Source organism: Enhydra lutris, unplaced genomic scaffold, assembly GCF_002288905.1.
Source record: "Enhydra lutris kenyoni isolate GAN:26980312 unplaced genomic scaffold, ASM228890v2 scaffoldscaffold1, whole genome shotgun sequence".
Taxonomy (NCBI): Eukaryota; Metazoa; Chordata; class Mammalia; order Carnivora; family Mustelidae; genus Enhydra; species Enhydra lutris.
Genome location: NW_019154085.1, coordinates 98,136,284 through 98,154,766, shown reverse-complemented (window position 1 = coordinate 98,154,766; position 18,483 = coordinate 98,136,284). Strand labels below are relative to the sequence as shown.

Here is an 18,483-nt window from a genome sequence, read left to right as displayed (position 1 = left end):
ACCTATACCAGTGCTCGTTCCACCCAGGCCCGGGGTCTGTGGGCTGGACGCACCCTATGCTCCAGTCATTTTCCTGAGTGGCTCGCGGACTCAGCTGTCTCAATGCCATCCTATTCTCCCAAGAGTCTTGGCCTGCTTTCTGCCTCCCCACTGCCTCCTCACTGCCTCCTCAGCAACGAGCTCACTACTGTGAGTGAATGACTAGGAGTAAGGTAAGGGCCCTGAGAGGTTAGGTAAATCCTCAAACATTATAGCTTGCATGGCTCAGTTGGGATTTGGGCCCAGGCCATTTGTCTCTATCAGCTTTAAACGTACCCATAATCCCCTGCTGCCTCTCACCAGGGTATACCCATAATCCTCTGCCAGGTGTCACTGGAATTCCCATAATCCCCTGCTGCCTTTCACTGGAGTTCCCATACGCCTCTGCTGAACCTCACTGGAATATCTATAATCCTCTGCTGTACCTCCCTGGAGTACCCATAATCCTCTGCTGCCTCTCATCACAGTATCCACAGAAGCAAAGAACCTTCCCATTTATCTGAATTTTAGTATCTTCCAAGGACCAACTCAACTCTCACATTCTGCAGGTCAACATGTCTCCCAAACCAAAGGCATCAGGTTGGCTAATCTGGGGGAAATGCTGGTGGCAGGTTACTGAAAACAAGACCCAGGCTGCAGGAAACTTTAGCATGATATGAGCAAGGAAAAAAAAAAAAAATATATATATATATATACACACACACACACATATATATATATGAGAATCTAATGCCTTGTCATGTAGTAGTTCTCAACCCAGGGTGCATATTAGAATTGACCTGTGGAGATTTTAAAATTTTCATACCCAAGCCACACACCAGATCAATTAAATCAGAATCCCTGGAGTGGAAAAAGGACATCACCGATTTTTGAAACTCTCCAGATGACTCCAAGACACAGTCAAAAGGGAGAACCACTGATGTAGAATGTAATTAAAGCTACCCCACAAGACTATGAGACTTGGAATCAAGAGCCTGAATCCACTACAGCCTGACCCTATATGACCCTTAGAAAGTTAAATGCCTCTGTGAAACTCAGTTGCTTTAGAGTAGACATGAACTTATTATCCCTCCTATTTTGAGAGGTTAATGTGAGGAGCAAATGAGATGATGTAAAAGCGTAAACTGTAAAACATGTATTAACTGTTATTGTGGCAATTTTCACAACTCTTCCTCCAGTGGTGATGTCCAAATATTTAGGTAAAAATAGGTAATAAGAATTCATGGAGAAGAAAAAATACAATAATAATAAGGTTAGACAAGTTAAATATAGTGACCCAAGAGACAGATCTTAAGAATACATTTTACAAGTTATTTTGTAAATGGAATAAAAATGCTGTAAGAGTATTTGCAAAGGAATTGTTTTCAGATCATTACATATAATTACAGCAGAAGCTTGCTAATTCAGACTAAAGTATAAGCTTGGCATTAGTGAAGAGAAATGGGTTTATTATGCTAATTTATTAATTTAGTGTAGAAACAAATTTATTTGGGGAGGGTAGCAAACCGACCAGATAAAACATCTTTGGAAAAACATATTTTTATCTGTTTACAAGACAATGGAATGATCATGAATGCCAATCTATCTTTCACTATTCATTTAAACAAGTAAGGGAAGAATACAACCATTGTAGGACCCCAATTCACTGGGCTTGCTCTAAAAGTTCCTTTCAACCTCTTGGTTTGCCACTTGGTGCACTCCACAGAGAACGTGCAGAGAACGTGCAGTATATGGGGCTGGCATAGCAGGGCAGTCCTTCAGTAGTTCATTATGATAGTACCAGCCTGAGGTCCACGTTCTGAGAGTATGAGGGCGGGAGGACCAAGAAGAACAATGCTTTCTCTCTCCTTTGTATGCATATGTCACATGGAAAACCGGAGAAATGATGGCTGTAATGTGTAAGTTGCATTTGTTGGTTTTCTCTTCACTTCCATATCCCTATGCTACTTCTTAATTCTTCTCTTCCCTGGCACCTCTGGTGAAGAAGTCTCATTGAGACTTAACCCAGAGGATTATAAACTCCTTATTTACTTTAGAAAAAGGATTTGCCAGTCTCCTTCTACTCCAAACCCACGTCCTAAATTCCAGTGTTCACTCCAGTGAGATAAGCTGATAGATCAAAGCCCACAGATTTAACCCATTCATACTAATATGTGAATGATCTTTCCTTGAGCATTTTATCTTCTGGATTCTTTATTTCTTACATGGAATGATGCTTTAATGGATGGAATTTCAGAAATTTCAGAATTTCTCCCTTTCTAAGGGAGAAAATGTTGGTAGATAGCGTCTGGGGATGACAGATGGTGCAGGGGGAGGAGATACTGCCACAAAGGTCAGTCCCATCTGGGAACCTGACCTGGGTTCAGTGCTCTTGAAATCCACATTTTTCAGAGTCTTATTAGTTTCTCCAATTCTGAGCCTTTAGGCTTTCAAGAGCTTTCATGGTGCTAGCCAGTAAGGTAGACTAGAGTGGGGCAGGGTAGGAGAGGAATCTGCCTGTGTGAAAAGAAAGATGAGTAGACAGATAGGGCTGAATATGTCATAATGATACTAGCTACTGTCTGTTGAATACCCAACATGTGCTGCACACATTACCATTTGCTTTCTCCAATTGTTAGATGAAATCATGTCTAGTGAAGCACTTTAAAAATAGCAGCCTTTCTAGTTATCCTTGCTATGGCCATGTGGAAAAGAGAAAAGGGAGACTCAAGTTGATTAAGTTGCCCAAGATGACAAAACTGAGTGCAAAGAACAAGATCTGCTCCCAGGTCTACCAGACCCTGAAACTTCTCCTTTACTTTAATTCCCCTTCACACATTCTCCAACTATAATCCTTTTAAAAAAATTTTATTTATTTTAGGGGCACCTGGGTGGCTCAGTGGGTTAAGCCTCTGCCTCCAGCTCAGGTCATGATCTCAGGGTCCTAAGCTCGAACCCCGCATCAGGCTCTCTAATCAGCGGGGAGCCTGCTTCCCCTCTCTCTCTGCCTGCCTCTCTGCCTACTTGTGATCTCTGTCAAATAAATAAATAAAATCTTAAAAAAATTTTTATTTATTTTAGAGAGAGATAGAAAGAGAGAGAGAGAACATTCATGCAAGCAGTAGGGCAGAAAAGGGAGAGAGAGAATCTCAAGCAGACTCTGCTGTGTGGAGCCTGACACGGGGCCCGATCTCATGATCCTGAGATCATGACCTGAGCTGAAACCAAGAGGTGAGCATTCAACCAACCGAACCACCCAGAGCAACAATTCTTTATTTGCATAGTCCCTAGAAAGTCAGGGGCTGTGGAGAGTCCACTGTATCATTTTCATGATCTTCAACTTTCCTTTCCTCAGACTGTTTCTTCCCATTATTAATCTGAATGAGCTCTTAACATAGGAAGAAGAGGAAACACAGAACACTGTTTGCATCTGTAGAAGAAGAAGTGGCTGATAGACTGATGTGGGATGGAGAGGACAATGCATGTTCAACGAATTCTCCACTATCTCCATTCTTTTGCAGCCTGAGGACTTACAAAGTCTGGTTCATGGAGGACAAATCCTCCTCCTGTGGGCACCGGCACAGCTGGTACTGGCCTTCAGCATCCTCCGATTCAATAAGTTCCCCTTCCAGGCCAGAGCAAAGTATGAGGGGAGAGAAAGTGATCATTGAGGTTTCACTGCCTCCTACATTCCTTTCCACCTGTAAATCAAACTTCCTCCTCTCTTCCTCAGTGTTGGGCTGGCTAGCAAAGACCTCCAGAATCAGAGAGCTGACTCACTCCCAATCCTAGTGATATAAGAATCATCTGGGGACATTTTTGAACATACCAAGGCCCAGGCTCTTCTGCTGGAAGAGACGTTCTAGATCGAAACCCAGAAAAGCTGAGACCTAGAACAGAGCCCAGCCCAGCCCTTTGTCTTCCAGTTGAGTCCTGGGAAAGTCACATGCTGGCAAATGGCCAGTTTTCCCAAGCCCTGAAACTGCTGGACAGGGCACAGGGACAAGCTCTAGAGCCTGCCAGAGCTGTGGTTCTTCCTACTCAGAACTGCTGGTCCAGCCAGTTAACACCTGAATTCTGCAATGACTTCGAGGCAGATGGCAGCCTCCTAGCAGACCACGCTCCTCTCACCCCACACACGGTGATTCCTCTTCATTGCCATGTGGTGCGTGGTGTGCAGACAAAAGTCAATAAGGACAAAAGAACCGAAAGGTTACCGTAGACAAGCTTGCTATAATGAAAGTGTACATACCCACGCCACTCCACCCCCCACCAGCAGGTGCTTTCTACTTCTTTCTTAACTATTTCCTAATTCCAAAATTGTCCATTTCCCCCAATGACTATTTTATCTCTGTTTTACAAACCACTGATAAAGCCAAGTCCAAAAACAAAGAAAATCATAGTTTTGTTGTTTCAGGTGAGTTACGGAAATAGAATCAAAGCTCAAGAATGGATATTGCCCTGATTTTGCTCTGTTCATATTCATTTGTTTCCTAAGAGGAAGAACAAATTGATGTGCCTAGTTAATGAGCTGCAGTACCCAAAGTATTTGCACTTACTAAAGGGCAACATCTTTTGGTTTCTACCTACAGAACCTCCTGACCTGAGACATTTACTGGGTATTCCAAAGTAAAGTCTGGCCCTCTGTGAGATGAGTGGAGGAAAGCGGCTCTCAGGTTCAATGGCAATAACCAGCTGCCCTGTATGCAGAGAAGGTGATTCTCTGGGGCACCGTCTTATTCATAGGTTACATTTGTTTTAAGAGCGAGACCATACTCTGCTTTGACTCGGTAAGAGTTCTGTTCAGGGTCAAAACATCTAATAGGGAAAACATTCATGTCTGAGCACAGAATTTAGATAGAAATTGAGAATGAGAAAGTAGAGTCAGAGCCCCTTAAACCAGGGAATTTAAATTCCCAAGAAGAACGGAAATAGCTATTTAAACTCTTAAGGAAATTATTTAAAACTATTCCTCTGTTCCTTTCAAAGTATTTAATATGGCTTTGGCATTTCAGAGGTGAATGCTCTCCTCAGTCAGATGCTTCCATATGAGATTGTTTTGAAAACTTCTGGAATTTGGGAAAGTCTTCTGTGGAGTGCAAAATTGTAAGTTCATTTTAGAGAAGAGTTTCAAAGAGAAAAAGAATGTTTTATGAAAGGCAATGTTTTTGGCTGTCCCAAACCTCATCGCTCACCTTGGTTTTGAGAAGTCCTACCGCCTTTATCTAAACTTACTACCTGTATGGTAGATGCTGCTTAAAACAAAATAAAAAAGAACACAAAGAGGAAGAAAACCATTTCCTCGAGGATCGGTTTTTAGCCATTTAAGACTTAACACACAATAAAAATACTCCCTTTATTACCATTACTCACTTCAGCAGCTCTTCAAAGTTCACAGCAATTCAAAGAAAAGGCCAACTTTCTTAAAGCAGAATCAAAGGCATTTGAGATTTCCTGAGATTACAGGCCACAGATACACATAAAAGAGCTCAACAAAAATATTTCATGTCCCATTGTGTATTATAATTTTATAAATACCTATGCAAAGGCTTAGTCACTCTGTCAGCATTCAATAGAATTTTAAATCATTTTTTTTTTCCCAACCGGTATGCACCCACGGAATGTATTCACTTTTGATCTGTTTTTGCATTTGTTTACCACATTTTATTTAGGTTAAAAAAGAACAACAGAACAGCCCCATTTTTCTGAAAAAACTTAGATGAATTACAGACAAGCTCTCCAAAGAGTTCTAAAGAATTCAGTTCTCTTGGCTAATTAACTGCCAGGGCACTTATGAGACAAACACTGTGAATGAGAGAATCAGCATAGATGTGTATACAGGTGCTAGACCAAGAGGGGGGCTTTGAACCTTAACTCCTCCTTCTTCCTCGCAAAAGCAAGAGAATAGGGATTTTGGAATGGATGGATATTAAAGCACCTTACAGGTTCCCAGTGCACTTACAGACCTGAGGAGTCAGAATGACTCATCAAACTTGGAAATGACAAAACAGCAGAGATGCTAAGGAGGAGCCCAGATAGCTCAGTCTGTAATGATTCCCTCGGGTAATTCTGCTACTCAGTCAGAAAACAGAGCCAAAAATCTTGTAGCTTCCAAAAATCACAGATACTTCAATTTTGCCTTGCATTTACATATATTCATGAAAAAAAATGGTTTCATGTTAAAAGTTTGAAAAGTTCACACTTCAAATATACTAAGAATATTGCTATCGAAAAGAGCTTTCTTAGAAAGGTAACTTTTGTAACTGATTCTTTAATTTTTCAACCTTAACTTTTCTTCCTAATACACTGAAATTTTTAAATGAGCTTAAGTCATTACAGGGAAAAAAGGTGAAGTTTTAGGCAAACATTTCCTACCTCTGATAAAAATGAGAATTTGTGAAATAAGTAATATCTCTACCAGGCAGGCCGTGAGCTTCAGTGAGGAAGATCCCATCCTAGGTCAGGAGCTTTCCATGTGCATTAAAGGATATGGATATATTCTTGATGCCTAACAGATTTTAGGATAACTAGAAAGGATCCTTCTCTCAAAGCATCACCTACTTCATCACATCCGAGAATATTTTAAAGGAACTACTTAAGGAAAAAGTCATTTTGATTTTCAATTAAATCATTTCAAATGGAAATGATTTGGGTAACGTACTGTATTGCTTTAAACACAGGTGATCAGGGACCAAACATGAGCCATCTTTGGAAATAATGGAGCTGGGCTCAGAAAACACACAGCTCAGGGCTCTCTATAAAGGTGGCACAGAGCAAAGGGGTAAGGAGAGGGAGCCTTAGACACCAGCACACTAGTGTAATGTGCTCTCTGCTGGAACAATGACTTAGGCACTTCTCTGTGACATCTCTCCACTCCATCATTATGGCAATCTATGCCCTCTTCTTGAAAGGGCAGGAAGGAGCTCAACCAACCTAAGAAGGGTGATATTCACTTTGTGCAAGCATTTTAACCTCCCCACGAGTCAGTTTCATCTTCTGTAAAATAAGGAAAATGATCAAAGTGTTCTTGTGACAATTCCATGAGTTCACACTCATAAAATGATTAGAATATGACCAGCACATAGTAGTTCCTCAGAAAGTGGTGGTCAGTCGTGGGTCAGGGTGTCATAGGTAGAGATACTCTCTGGGCTTACGCTGTGTAGACCAGACCACACAGGATAGCAAAGAATTGTCAACATTCTAGAGTTCTAAGAGCATTAAAAACCCCGAGAAATCCTCTTTCTGCTCTGAGGATTGTCTTTAGAAGATTTTTAATTAGTCCCTGTATAAAAAAATAAGACACTATTTACAGACTAAAGAATGACCCATAAAAACCTCAACTTTGATCTTCTTTTAAAACATGAGGCCATCCATCCACACAGGTGTGTACTTTTGGGTGGGACTGCTTCCCTTAGACCAGACAGAGGCTCTTTGGTTTGCCACAGTCCCCACTGCTCCCTCATGCCCTTTGGCATGAAACCACATGTGGGTTGTTCTTGCATAGTTTTCAAAAGCAAGGCTATCATTTATTAATAAAACTAACAAACCCCAAGAAACTTTCCCTGTAACTATTTCCTTTCAAAAGTGGAAAAAGAGCATGTAAACCCTTAGAGAACACTTAATTTTTCTAGTACTTGGCCCACTTTGGCCATTTACACTCTTTAGCCACTGTAAACACTAGAGGTACATTTGCAATCTCATATCTAGTCTAACACCTCTTCTACAAATATGAAAAGCAAGTACCCCAGAGAGGTTAGGTGACCGTCTGAGGTCACAGGCCTTTCTTATTAGTGGCAAGAGCTGTAGCCACACACAGGTCTTTTCCCCTCATTGGTGTTTCTGATTTTACACCCATCATTTTCTTTCTGAAGGATCAGCCAACGTGGGTTCAATCCGTGTTCCGTACAACAAAGCAGAGACAAGAGGAAGCCCCTCAATGGCAACAAGGAAGCACCAGGTCACTACAGACACAAGACACCTATAATCAGGGTGATCCCCTGGGGTTCTCGGCAGGATTCTCCTTTCTTGGGATGCCTGTCTGAAATATTCTTTTGAAGATTTTAAGTCATCTCTACACACAACATGGGACTTGAACTCACAACCCCAAGATCAAGAATCAAACACTCTATAGACTCAGCCACCCAGGAGTCCTCCCCCACTTTTTTTTTTTTTTTCTATTTTATCTTAAATCTAATGATGGCCAACATGGAGGGAATGATGCTCCTTTCAAGCAACTGCTTGAAAAACTCATTTATGCTTAATCAACTTGTTCAGGTTGCTTCACAATCTTGGGGGTGGTTCCCCCTGTGAAATGACACCGTCCTAGGTCCCAGGCATAGCCCCTTCCCCGCATGCACATAATGACATTATTTCTCTTACACCTTTCCCACAGGAGAAATGACAGGCGTGAACATTACATGGCTTATTAATTTAGCTCCATTGACTTTCACTCATTTTTCATTTCTGATTTTCAAGACAGGGACTCCATGAGCTGGCGAATTTAGTCTGGGCTCATTCCTTATCCTACCGTCAAAGTGTCCCACAGATAACTGCTCACTTTTCCTCCATGTATCTCATTTAGGAAAATCTATGATTTATCTCCAGTTTTATCACTGAGCATTTGCCAGAACTGGAACAGTCTTCTTTGAGACTCACCCTTAGAAATGAGGATGGTAATGTCTATTGGAGAGACTGCTGATACGAACAAATGAGACCAATTTTGCGCACTTTGTAAACTGTACAGCACCAAGCATAGGTGCCCTAACGGTCAGATGGTGTATTAAAATACAAGGGATAGAAGATGTTCTGAGAAAGAAGGCTGTAGGATTTAGGAAGAAGCTCATGACCCTGGGTCCATATCAGGAGACAACAGAGACTAAAAAAGAAAAAGGAAAAAAAAAGTGAAATGGATTATTATTATTTTTTTTAATATTTTATTTATTTGACAAAGAAAGATCACAAGTAGGCAGAGAGGCAGGCAGAGAGAGAGGGAGAAACAGGCTTCCCGCGGAGCAGAGAGCCCGATGCGCAGCTCAATCCCAGGACCCTGGGATCAGGACCTGAGCTGAAGGCAGAGGCTTCACGCACTGAGGCACCAGGCACCCTGCGAAGCGGATTATTAGCTCTGAGTTGTGGTCAGGAGGCGGAGCCTCCACAAAGAGCAGCATGGTACGTTTGGTGGCATCTCCCTTTGTGTTCCCAGAACCCATCCATGCAAACTGCTGTTGTGGTCCCTATCCCATTAGTGCATATTGGATTATTTGCCTTCCCTCACCAGTCTCAGCATTTAGAAATGGAGCTTTCCAGGAAAAGGTCTCTGCAAGGCAGGCATCTTTGCATCTCCAGCCCTCAGCTTGGTGTCTAGTAGGAACTGGTAGCCTGTTGGGCTAAAGCTACTTGAGTGTGACAGACAATGCCTGCCCCATCCCTCCCTCCTGCCAGAGAAGTCTACATCCCAACTCCTGAAGCCTGTGCATATGGCGCCTGACATGGCAAGTGGGACTTTGCAAGTGTGATTAAATGAAGGATCTTGATCTGTGGAGATTATCCTGGATGGCGCCCATGGGATCATGGGAATCCTTGTAAGATGGAAGCAAGAGGGAGGGTGAATTCAGGAAGAGGAAACAGGACAACACAACTGGAGTCTGGAGTGAAGTAGTTTGAAGATGAGAGTTAAAAACCACAAGCCAAGGACTACTAGAACCTGGAAAAGCTAAGGAAACAATTCTGATCTGAAGCCTCATGTAAGAATGTTGCTCTACCAGGACTATGAGTATAGACTTTTGATCTCCAGAATTACAAGAGAATAAATTCATGTCTAGACACTAGACAGAATACAAGAAAATAAATTTGTTACAGCAGCAATAGGGAACCTTGGGTAAGAAGTAAGTGAATAACTATCATTGGAATGAATGAGGAAATGAATGAATAAAGAGAGCTCTAGATAAAAAGGCGAAAGACCCAGGTTCAGGTTCCAACAGCCAGCTGGGTAAGCCCGGCCCCATCAATTAGTCTCTCTGGAATTCCTTAGCTTGAAGAGCTGAGCACATGGAGTCGGACCAATTAGAGTCCAAGGGCATAGGAGGCTACTTCAGGCTGTGCATCTTGGGGCAAGTGGTTACCCTCTCTGAGCCTATGTCCATGACTATAAGAGGGCCAAAGTGACTCTACTGTGGTGGGGACTGAAGGAGCTCCAATCTAGTCACATTCAGTAAGACTCTGAGTGAGGAAAACGGGAAACTGTGGTCAAATAAAAATGTGACTAATGTTATGTCACGTGTACATCTTGAAATCACAAAATTTCCCCAAATTAAAAAAGAGTGAAAGATTGCACAGTAATGCTCTGTAAACTGTGAACCACTGGCTGCCTCATGGTCTGTTTCAGCCACTGAACAGAAAAAAAAATTCTGTCCTTTGAGAGAATTCATAGTGAATTATGCAAGCTAGAAACAATATAAATAACAAATTATGAGAGGTCTTCAGGAACACACCCCTAGAACAAAATATGACCAGCCTTTAATGCATGCAAAGCAATTAGCATGGGCCTGGAACACAGGAAGCTTTTACTCTGCTATTATTATATTAACTCAGTGATAAAAGCCTCAGGATAAACACTTCCGTGATGGAAAATGAAACAAACTTGAGCTTTCCCATGGGCCCAAGCTTCTCCTGGCCCTCCGGCTCCTGTCAGAGAAATCTCACAGTTGGAAAATCTGAGTCAGGTGTGCTAATAACACCCCATATGATGAAACAATAAATTTCCCTGCTCTCATCTGAAACACAGAATCTGGCTTAGGGAGTTGTTTACTATGTGCTCCCCTTGTATCACTATGCACACCTTACATACCCTCTTTTGTTCCCCTCAGCCATATTTACACTAGGATTTTTGAGATGGCATGGACCCTCTGGGACTCAGTGCCACCCAGCAATACTCCTCTTTTTCTTCTCTTCATCCTCATTCCTTAAACCCCCAGAGAACAAGGTTGCACCCTGTACATACTAGAAGCTCAATAAATATCTGTTGAACATATAAGTAGGTGATTTTATGGATCGTACAAGCCATGTCTCTCTCCCATTTTCCGGACAATGAGCCACAGGCCAATTAGAGCCATGACTGAAAAATCCCTTCCATGTAGCATTAATTCAAGTTAATAACTGTCTCCTCCTCAGAGAGGAGAGCTAATTTCTCAAATCCAATAGACTAGGTTATAGTTAGGAAATAGTTTTAAGATACATTTTTTAAAACTGCATCTGTTTTTCTAAGGAGCTTCCAACTTCCCAAAATGAGATCTGATGGTATGTGTGGACACTGCAGGCTTGGCACTTATTAAAGTGGTGGGGAGACTAGAAAGGAGAGATCAAAAGAAAACAAGAACCTGGGTGAAACAGAACCATCCTGAGGAGATCAGGAAAGACACAAGAGCAACACTGAATGATTTAGTTCTAACTGGAGCCTGGCCTTATCTGGGAAGAGGAACGAATGACTTCAGTTTGGGATTCACAGGACTCTTAGGCTACACAGAAAAACTTAATGGAGAAGCAAGTCCCGTGTTTAACTTGGACCTCCTTTTTCTACCAAAGCACACAGAGTACCTCGGAGAGATCCAGACCTAGGAGGACTTAAATCCTTATCCTGACTTTAGGTCACCACACATCGGACAAAGGTGAGAATGCATTCCTTGGGTAAAGACCAAACCTTGAGAAGACTCTAAACTCTCCCTCTTGAAATGGAAGTTAATGACTTTCTCTTACTGTCTTCTGGAGCTAATTATAATTACTTCCCTGGTAAGAAGTCAGTGCTTTGCACTGTTTTCTCTGGAGATGGATAACAGTTGTCCCCTTTGTCCTAAAGTCGCTTATATGCTTGAAGAGTCAACTACTTAGAGCATAAATTTATTAAGGTCAACTCTGCCTAGATTTCTTAACTTCATATAATACTGTGGCTTTTGGGGTGCCTGGGTGGCTCAGTTATTTAAGCATCCGACTCTTGGTTTTGGCTCAGGGCAGGACCTCAGGGTCATGAGATCGAGCCCCACGTTGGGTCTCCATGTTCATTGAGGAGTCTGTTTGAGATTCTTTCTCCCCCTTCCCTCTGCCCCTCCTCTCTCTCTCTCTCTTTCTCAAATAAATAAATCTTTAAAAAAATATTGTGACTTTTATTATCAGATTCCTTCAAATCTTCATAACAAGATGGGTTATAGACCCCTGATCCCATAAATTCAGGGAAAATCATGTGACATGATCTTTACCAGTGGGGTTTCTCTGCTTATCTCCCCAGGCACACTTGCTTTTTAGCCAGCAAAAAACTTGGGCTACCCAGTGATTTCCACAAATATCTGCCCATTTTCATTTCCAGAGCCTTCTCTTGTATGTCGCCAGCTTCAGTCATGCTCAGATTGGAGGCCTTGCTTGCCATCCCAGCTGCTTTGCTCGTGTTAAAGAACCATGGAATGAAGACTCTCAGAAGACAAAGACTGGTTACTTCATCTACCATTTACTATCCCTGGACCTCTTTATACTCCACATTGCCCAAGGTTCAAGGTCACGCCCTTGCAAGGTTCAAAGTCACAGTGTGCAAGCATGACCTCATCCAGCTCTTCCATGTACCCTCAGTCTCATCACTGAGATTTTTATCTCACCAGGCCATTATTTACTTACCTTCTCTATTCTCCATGAGTCTGCCATGCAGATTCAACCACTGTGTCTTCCTCTAGGCATCTCTCTGATTGCAGCATCCTTCCTCCTGTTCCCTATCCCTCAAGCCCCCAAGTATCATACCTCTGAAATATGCCAAGTGTCATACTTCTTAGAGGTATGGCACTTAACTCCCTAGACAGAATGAGTCCCTCACCTCTGTGTTCCCAGAGAATGCTGTAGATACCTGTCTTATTGTCCTGACCACAGAGTACTACGGTACTTTTATAGGTCTCTCTGTTTCATTATAAACTTAGTTTTTGCATCTTCCTACAACCAAATCTACAACTTATTTCATAGTCATACTTCAAGAAATGAAGGAGATAAGTAAACACGTACATGATTCCTTAAGCAGAGGTGACTGTATGGCTCCCAGAACCAGGGTCTGGACAACACTTGTCTATCTCTGCATTAGGGAGAACCCAGCTAAAGAAATGCAACAAAAACAAGCCAGCTGGTGCCCAGCCAAGAGTAAAAAACATGGCATACCTGATAGACCATTATATTAACAGTTTCTTCTTTTTTCTGTTCTGGAGGCCCTTGACTCTTCAGTAGATTTCGTACTGTTTCTTCCATCCTGAGAAACAAACAAACACAAAATACATAAAGAATTTCTTTAAAGAAGGTTTGATTAACATGGGTCTATTCCAGTTAGGAGAAATATTTCTCGAGTATATTTCCTAAGCTGATACCTGGAAATCTATTTTCTCTTCTTTCTCTTTCATCCCCTATATTAGGAATCTGTCACAAAGTCCTTTAAAATCATTCTTCAGAATGTCTCTGGGTTCTTTTTCTCTTTACCATTCAGGTCCCTATCCTTGGCCTCCTGCATCTATTCTTACGCAAACATCTTCCAATATCCCACTTCCCTTTCAATCACTCCCTTTTAATTTGACACAATGTCACCACATTAATCTTCCTGAAATACTACTTTGATTTCTTTAAATAAATTTTTGAAGCTGACGAATATTACATGAATGCATTTTCACTGTTAACACACTGTTACATCTTTCCATGGTGGTCTTTTCATTGTCAGCACACAAAGATCTACTTTATTCTTTTTAGCTACTTCCTGGTATTTCATGATATGAATGCATCATAAATTATTTAACCCTTCCTCTACTGATGGAACTTAAATTACTTCTAGATTTTTACTCTTTTAAATAATACACATCTTTACACATACATCCTAGTGCACATTAATTAGTATTTCTACAGGTTATATTGCAATGTACATTGTATATTATAATCCTATCTTGTCTCATATACCTACTTCCAATGCCCATCCCCCATTGCCCAAAAGTAAAGAGTAAAACAAACACACCCATTTCCGTTTCCATTTCCAGACATTGTCTCATGTTGTTATTACTTCTTGAAATGCCAAACCCTTGCATCTTCTCATTTCCAACCATTTTTCAAAATCTACTTCAACGGGGCACCTGGGTGGCTCCGGGGGTTAAAGCCTCCTTTTTTTTTTTTTTTTTTAAGATTTTGTTTATTTATTTGACAGAGGGAGAGAGAGATCACAAGTAGGTAGAGAGGCGGCAGCGGGTCGGGGGGAAGCAGGGTCCCTGCTGAGCAGAGAGCCTGATGCGGGGCTCGATCCCAGGACCCTAGGATCATGACCTGAGCCAAAGGCAGAGCTTTAACCCACTGAGCCACCCAGATACCCCAATAAATTAAATCTTTAAAAAAAAAATCTACTTCAAGTTTCAGTACCAAAGAGACATCTTCATTGCCCCCCCCCATTTCTTTGAATTTTTATAGCTGTTCTCTTTATATCATTCATACTATCACTTAAAAATTCCCCACTTTAATGCTCAAATAGCTCATGTATGTATGTTCTGTCTCCTGAAGTAAATTACAGTATTTGGTACAGAACCATGTCACAGATTTCGTATGTGCCTCCCTCAGTTATAGATCAAGTAGGTACTCAGCAGATGCTGTTATAGGAATGCTTTGTTGATTCATTAAAAAAATTATTAGGTAGTTACTCTGTGCCAGACGCTGACCATGTATATTCTGTGTTTGAATGACCGTGTCCATGGGGCCCATCCATGAGGATACATGGACCAGGCTCTTAGGAGGACACCTGAACTAAATTCAGTTAACACAGTGAGTGCTCTTTTGCCCAGAACCTGAGTTGGCTGTTTCTTCTAGTCCTATTCTGAAGCATGTATTTTACCATTTTGAAAGACTTGAGGGAAACTTGACTGATCCAGCTTCTTTCTTTTACTAAGAGCTTCTAGCATGGCAAATTAAGGGCTCCAGGAGGCCAATGAATTCCATGAAGTGGCAAGACCATTACAGTAACCAAAGGAGTATATTTCAAAATGCAAACCTTTCTAATATGATCTAATATGATAGAACTACTTAGCAGCAGAGTGAGGAAATCACAGATAATCTGGGCTCATCCAAATCCGGACTGTAACTAGGGAAATTCTGCCTCCACAGGGGATGGCACCGAGACCCACTCAGGATTTCAGAAGACAGGGGACACCATTATGCGTGCTCAAAGAATGATTTGTGACTTATATTTATGTGAGCTATCTCCTGTGCATCCAGCCAGGAGAGCAAAATCTGTTCCCTATATTTTCATAAGTCTTGTGTTATTAATGATAACAATGAAATTAAATAGTACTTCCAACCTGTCAAAGAACGCTCATCTATTAACCATTATAATGTATTTGTAAAAGATCATTACATCGATGCAGTAGTTAAGAAAGCAGAGACACAGAAAGTTCAAGGGCTTCTTCATAGGAGCATTTTTAGTTGGGTAGATTAGGACTAAACCACTTTTCCTGACTGTGAGAGAGCAGCCTTTTTACACTAGGCCTTACTTACATCCAGAAAAATAATTAATTAACTAATTAATTAATTTTTCAAATGTTTATTTATTTATTGGAGCGAGAGAGAGAGAGAGCACGAGTGGGAGTGGCAGTGGGAGAGGGAGAGGGAGAAAATTTGAAGCAGACCCTGCACTGAGCAAAGAACCCAATGCAGGGCTTGATCTAATGACCCTGAGATCACAACCCCAATGGAGACCAAGAGTCAGACGCTTAACCCACTGTGCCACTCAGGTATCCCCAGGAAATGATTTTAAATGAAGAAGAATCTTAACTCTTAATGAAGAGTTACCTTGGTGAACATCTATGGATGCTGAACCCAAAAAGGCAAAAACACCATTTCTGACCTGGGAAGTGCTTAAGGTCTGGTAGAAAAGACAAACCAAATTTATATTAAAAAAACAGTTGTGAAGAAGGGACAGATTCTAAAATATTAAATGATCAGAGCCAATTTCTAATATTTTATTTTACTGTGTGAAAAAAACAAAGACAATCTCTCCAATGGTAGTGGATTTTCCATGCTGTCTGCCAGATCTATCATCAATAAGAAAAGTAATGATAATGGAGATGAGTTGCCCAAGATCAGGCAGTTTGCGCAGGACAGATCAAGGACTGGGCTCTGGTTTTCTAAATACGCATCTACTTTCTTCTCACATTAGCACAGAAGCTGCAGGTCTTTCTTATTTTAATCTGGTTTTCATTCACTTATAAACATTTTTTTTTTTTTTTTTTTTTTTTTTGACAGAGAGAGATCAGAAGTAGGCAGAAAGGCAGGCAGAGAGAGAGAGGAGGAAGCAAGCTCCCCGCTGAGCAGAGAGCCCGATGCGGGGCTCAATCCCAGGACCCGGAGATCATGACCTGAGCCAAAGGCAGAGGCTTAACCCACTGAGCCACCCAGGTGCCCAACTTATAAACATTTCTTAAATGGGTCCCAAATGTTAGACTCAGTGAAAATAAAATTTTGTCTTTTCTTAATAAGTTAAAATATAATTCTGTCAGTGTATATCTTGCTGAATTATTCCTTCTGTATAATTAAAAGTTCTATGCACAAGTTGTTAGATCAAAAAGAAAAACATCTCTTCACCTTTCCCCATTCTTCTTGGCCTTATATTTAAAAAAAAAAAAAAAGAAAAGAAAAGAAAAGGAGAAAGAAAAAGAGAAAAAGAAAAGAGGTGGGCAGGAAGTTGTTAAATTTTTAAGCAGCCAAGACCCACAGTAACACAGTGAACATTTTTTTTCTGGCACTATATCATCATTAATTAAAACCAATTACATTTGTAAGCTACAGCTTGGAACAGAGTTACTGAGACCCATCCCAACCTTTGGTAAAAAATTAAGTTGTCTCATCCTTTCATAACTTTTATGAATCTGGTCACAGGGAAAATATTTTGAACCTGATGAGAAGACATTATTATTTATTCCCTGATGACATCTTTTTTAAGTTTTCATTTAGCAAACATCTCTATTTGTTTTCCTGAAAATCAGACTGTGAAGCCTTATCTATTGTCATTTGATGCCTGCTGACATTTTACTTCATTTTATTATTTTGATAGCTGATGTGTCTTCACATAGAACAGTTCTATAATCTGTTTTCCAAACGTGCCTAAAAATAAGCTGACTCCTTTTTCCAGGCCAGGTCTAGGCAGAAATTTTCTTTTTTCTCTGTTGTTGTTACTGGTTTTTTTTTGTTGCTTTTTGTTTTTTTTGTGTTTTTGTTTTTTTTTTTACTGCTGACTGGTTTAACACCACCCTTAATCAATGTCTTCCAGTTCTTTTTTATGTATTTACTTATTTTTGGTCCAAACTGTGACTAAAGTCTTTTCTTCTCCTACATACCAGTCAAGTGGCTGTCAACTAAAAAGACATAGGCCAAAATTGTACTTGAAGAGATGTAGCAAGTTCTAAAGTATAATATTTTTAAGAAGCTAAGTCCTACACAAGTCAGAGAAAAGAAACTAAATTCATATGTCAATAGTGTATTTCAGATAGCACAGGTCGAAATGTAAGAGTTTTTGCCTAATGACACACTAGAAACTGATCAGAATGCTAGACTGAAGTGTTCTTTTGTGACTTCCATGATCAGAGACTCAGTTTAGCATAACTTCATTTTTGACAGAAATAAAAGAAAGTAAAGGCAAAACAAGAAGCCACTCTCTGCAACTCAAACTGATAATTGATGGGGCTCTTTCAACTGGAAGCTGAACTGAGTCCCATTTCAAGAAATATTCTAATGGGTGCTCACTGATTAATCACACAATACATTAATAATGAAATTAACAGTGAAATTACTCAATATTCCCTCATTGGCTTTTCTGTTAGAGGTTGCAAGACCATAACCCATTCATTTCTGCCTTGTTAATTAATGATCTCTGAGTTTCTTTAGGTCCGTGGTTCTGCCTTGTTTATTTTATCTCCAGCAACTGATCATAGCTATTTTTACTGGATCGGTGGTGTGTAAATTCCTTTTGAGTGAAAGAGTGAATCTAACAGTTTCTTCCCTCATCCATTTCCTGGCTTCTTTTCATTTCCCCACAGACCTATATGTAAGTCTAAGTGGCCAGAGAGAAGTAGTGACAAATGAAAGGCATCAATAAGACTGGAGTACATCTTAAGTTGTGACACTTGGGGCTAACATGCTGGCCTTCTGGTCATTAGCGAAACAAACCAATCATCTCCCAGAAATAGTAACTCCTTGCTCTTTTTGTCACCCTGAATATGCAGTCCAGAGTCAGCATGCTTCATGTGTAAGCTCATTAGCTTAGAGGGCTGGAGCAGTACCCTAATGAGACCAGGGTTCTACATTCAGTCCCTAGCCTGGCTACACTTCAAAGCCACTGGACTCCTGGCTGACTAACCTCTGTGCAGGCAGTCCACTGCTCCATTGGTGGGGCAGAAAGGATAGAATTATCTTTTTTTTTTTTTTTTT

At 40.8% G+C, this 18,483-nt stretch overlaps 1 protein-coding gene across 1 annotated transcript in view; it reads right to left on the bottom strand.

Annotated features, from left to right (window-relative positions):
- LOC111140922 (NCK associated protein 5) overlaps nt 1-18,483 on the bottom strand; it is a 784,669-nt gene that overhangs the window by 246,750 nt on the left and 519,436 nt on the right. The window contains exon 5 of the mRNA XM_022493188.1: nt 13,201-13,288. Within this exon, the coding sequence (XP_022348896.1) occupies nt 13,201-13,288 (88 nt within the window). The remainder of the gene's footprint in view (nt 1-13,200; nt 13,289-18,483) is intronic.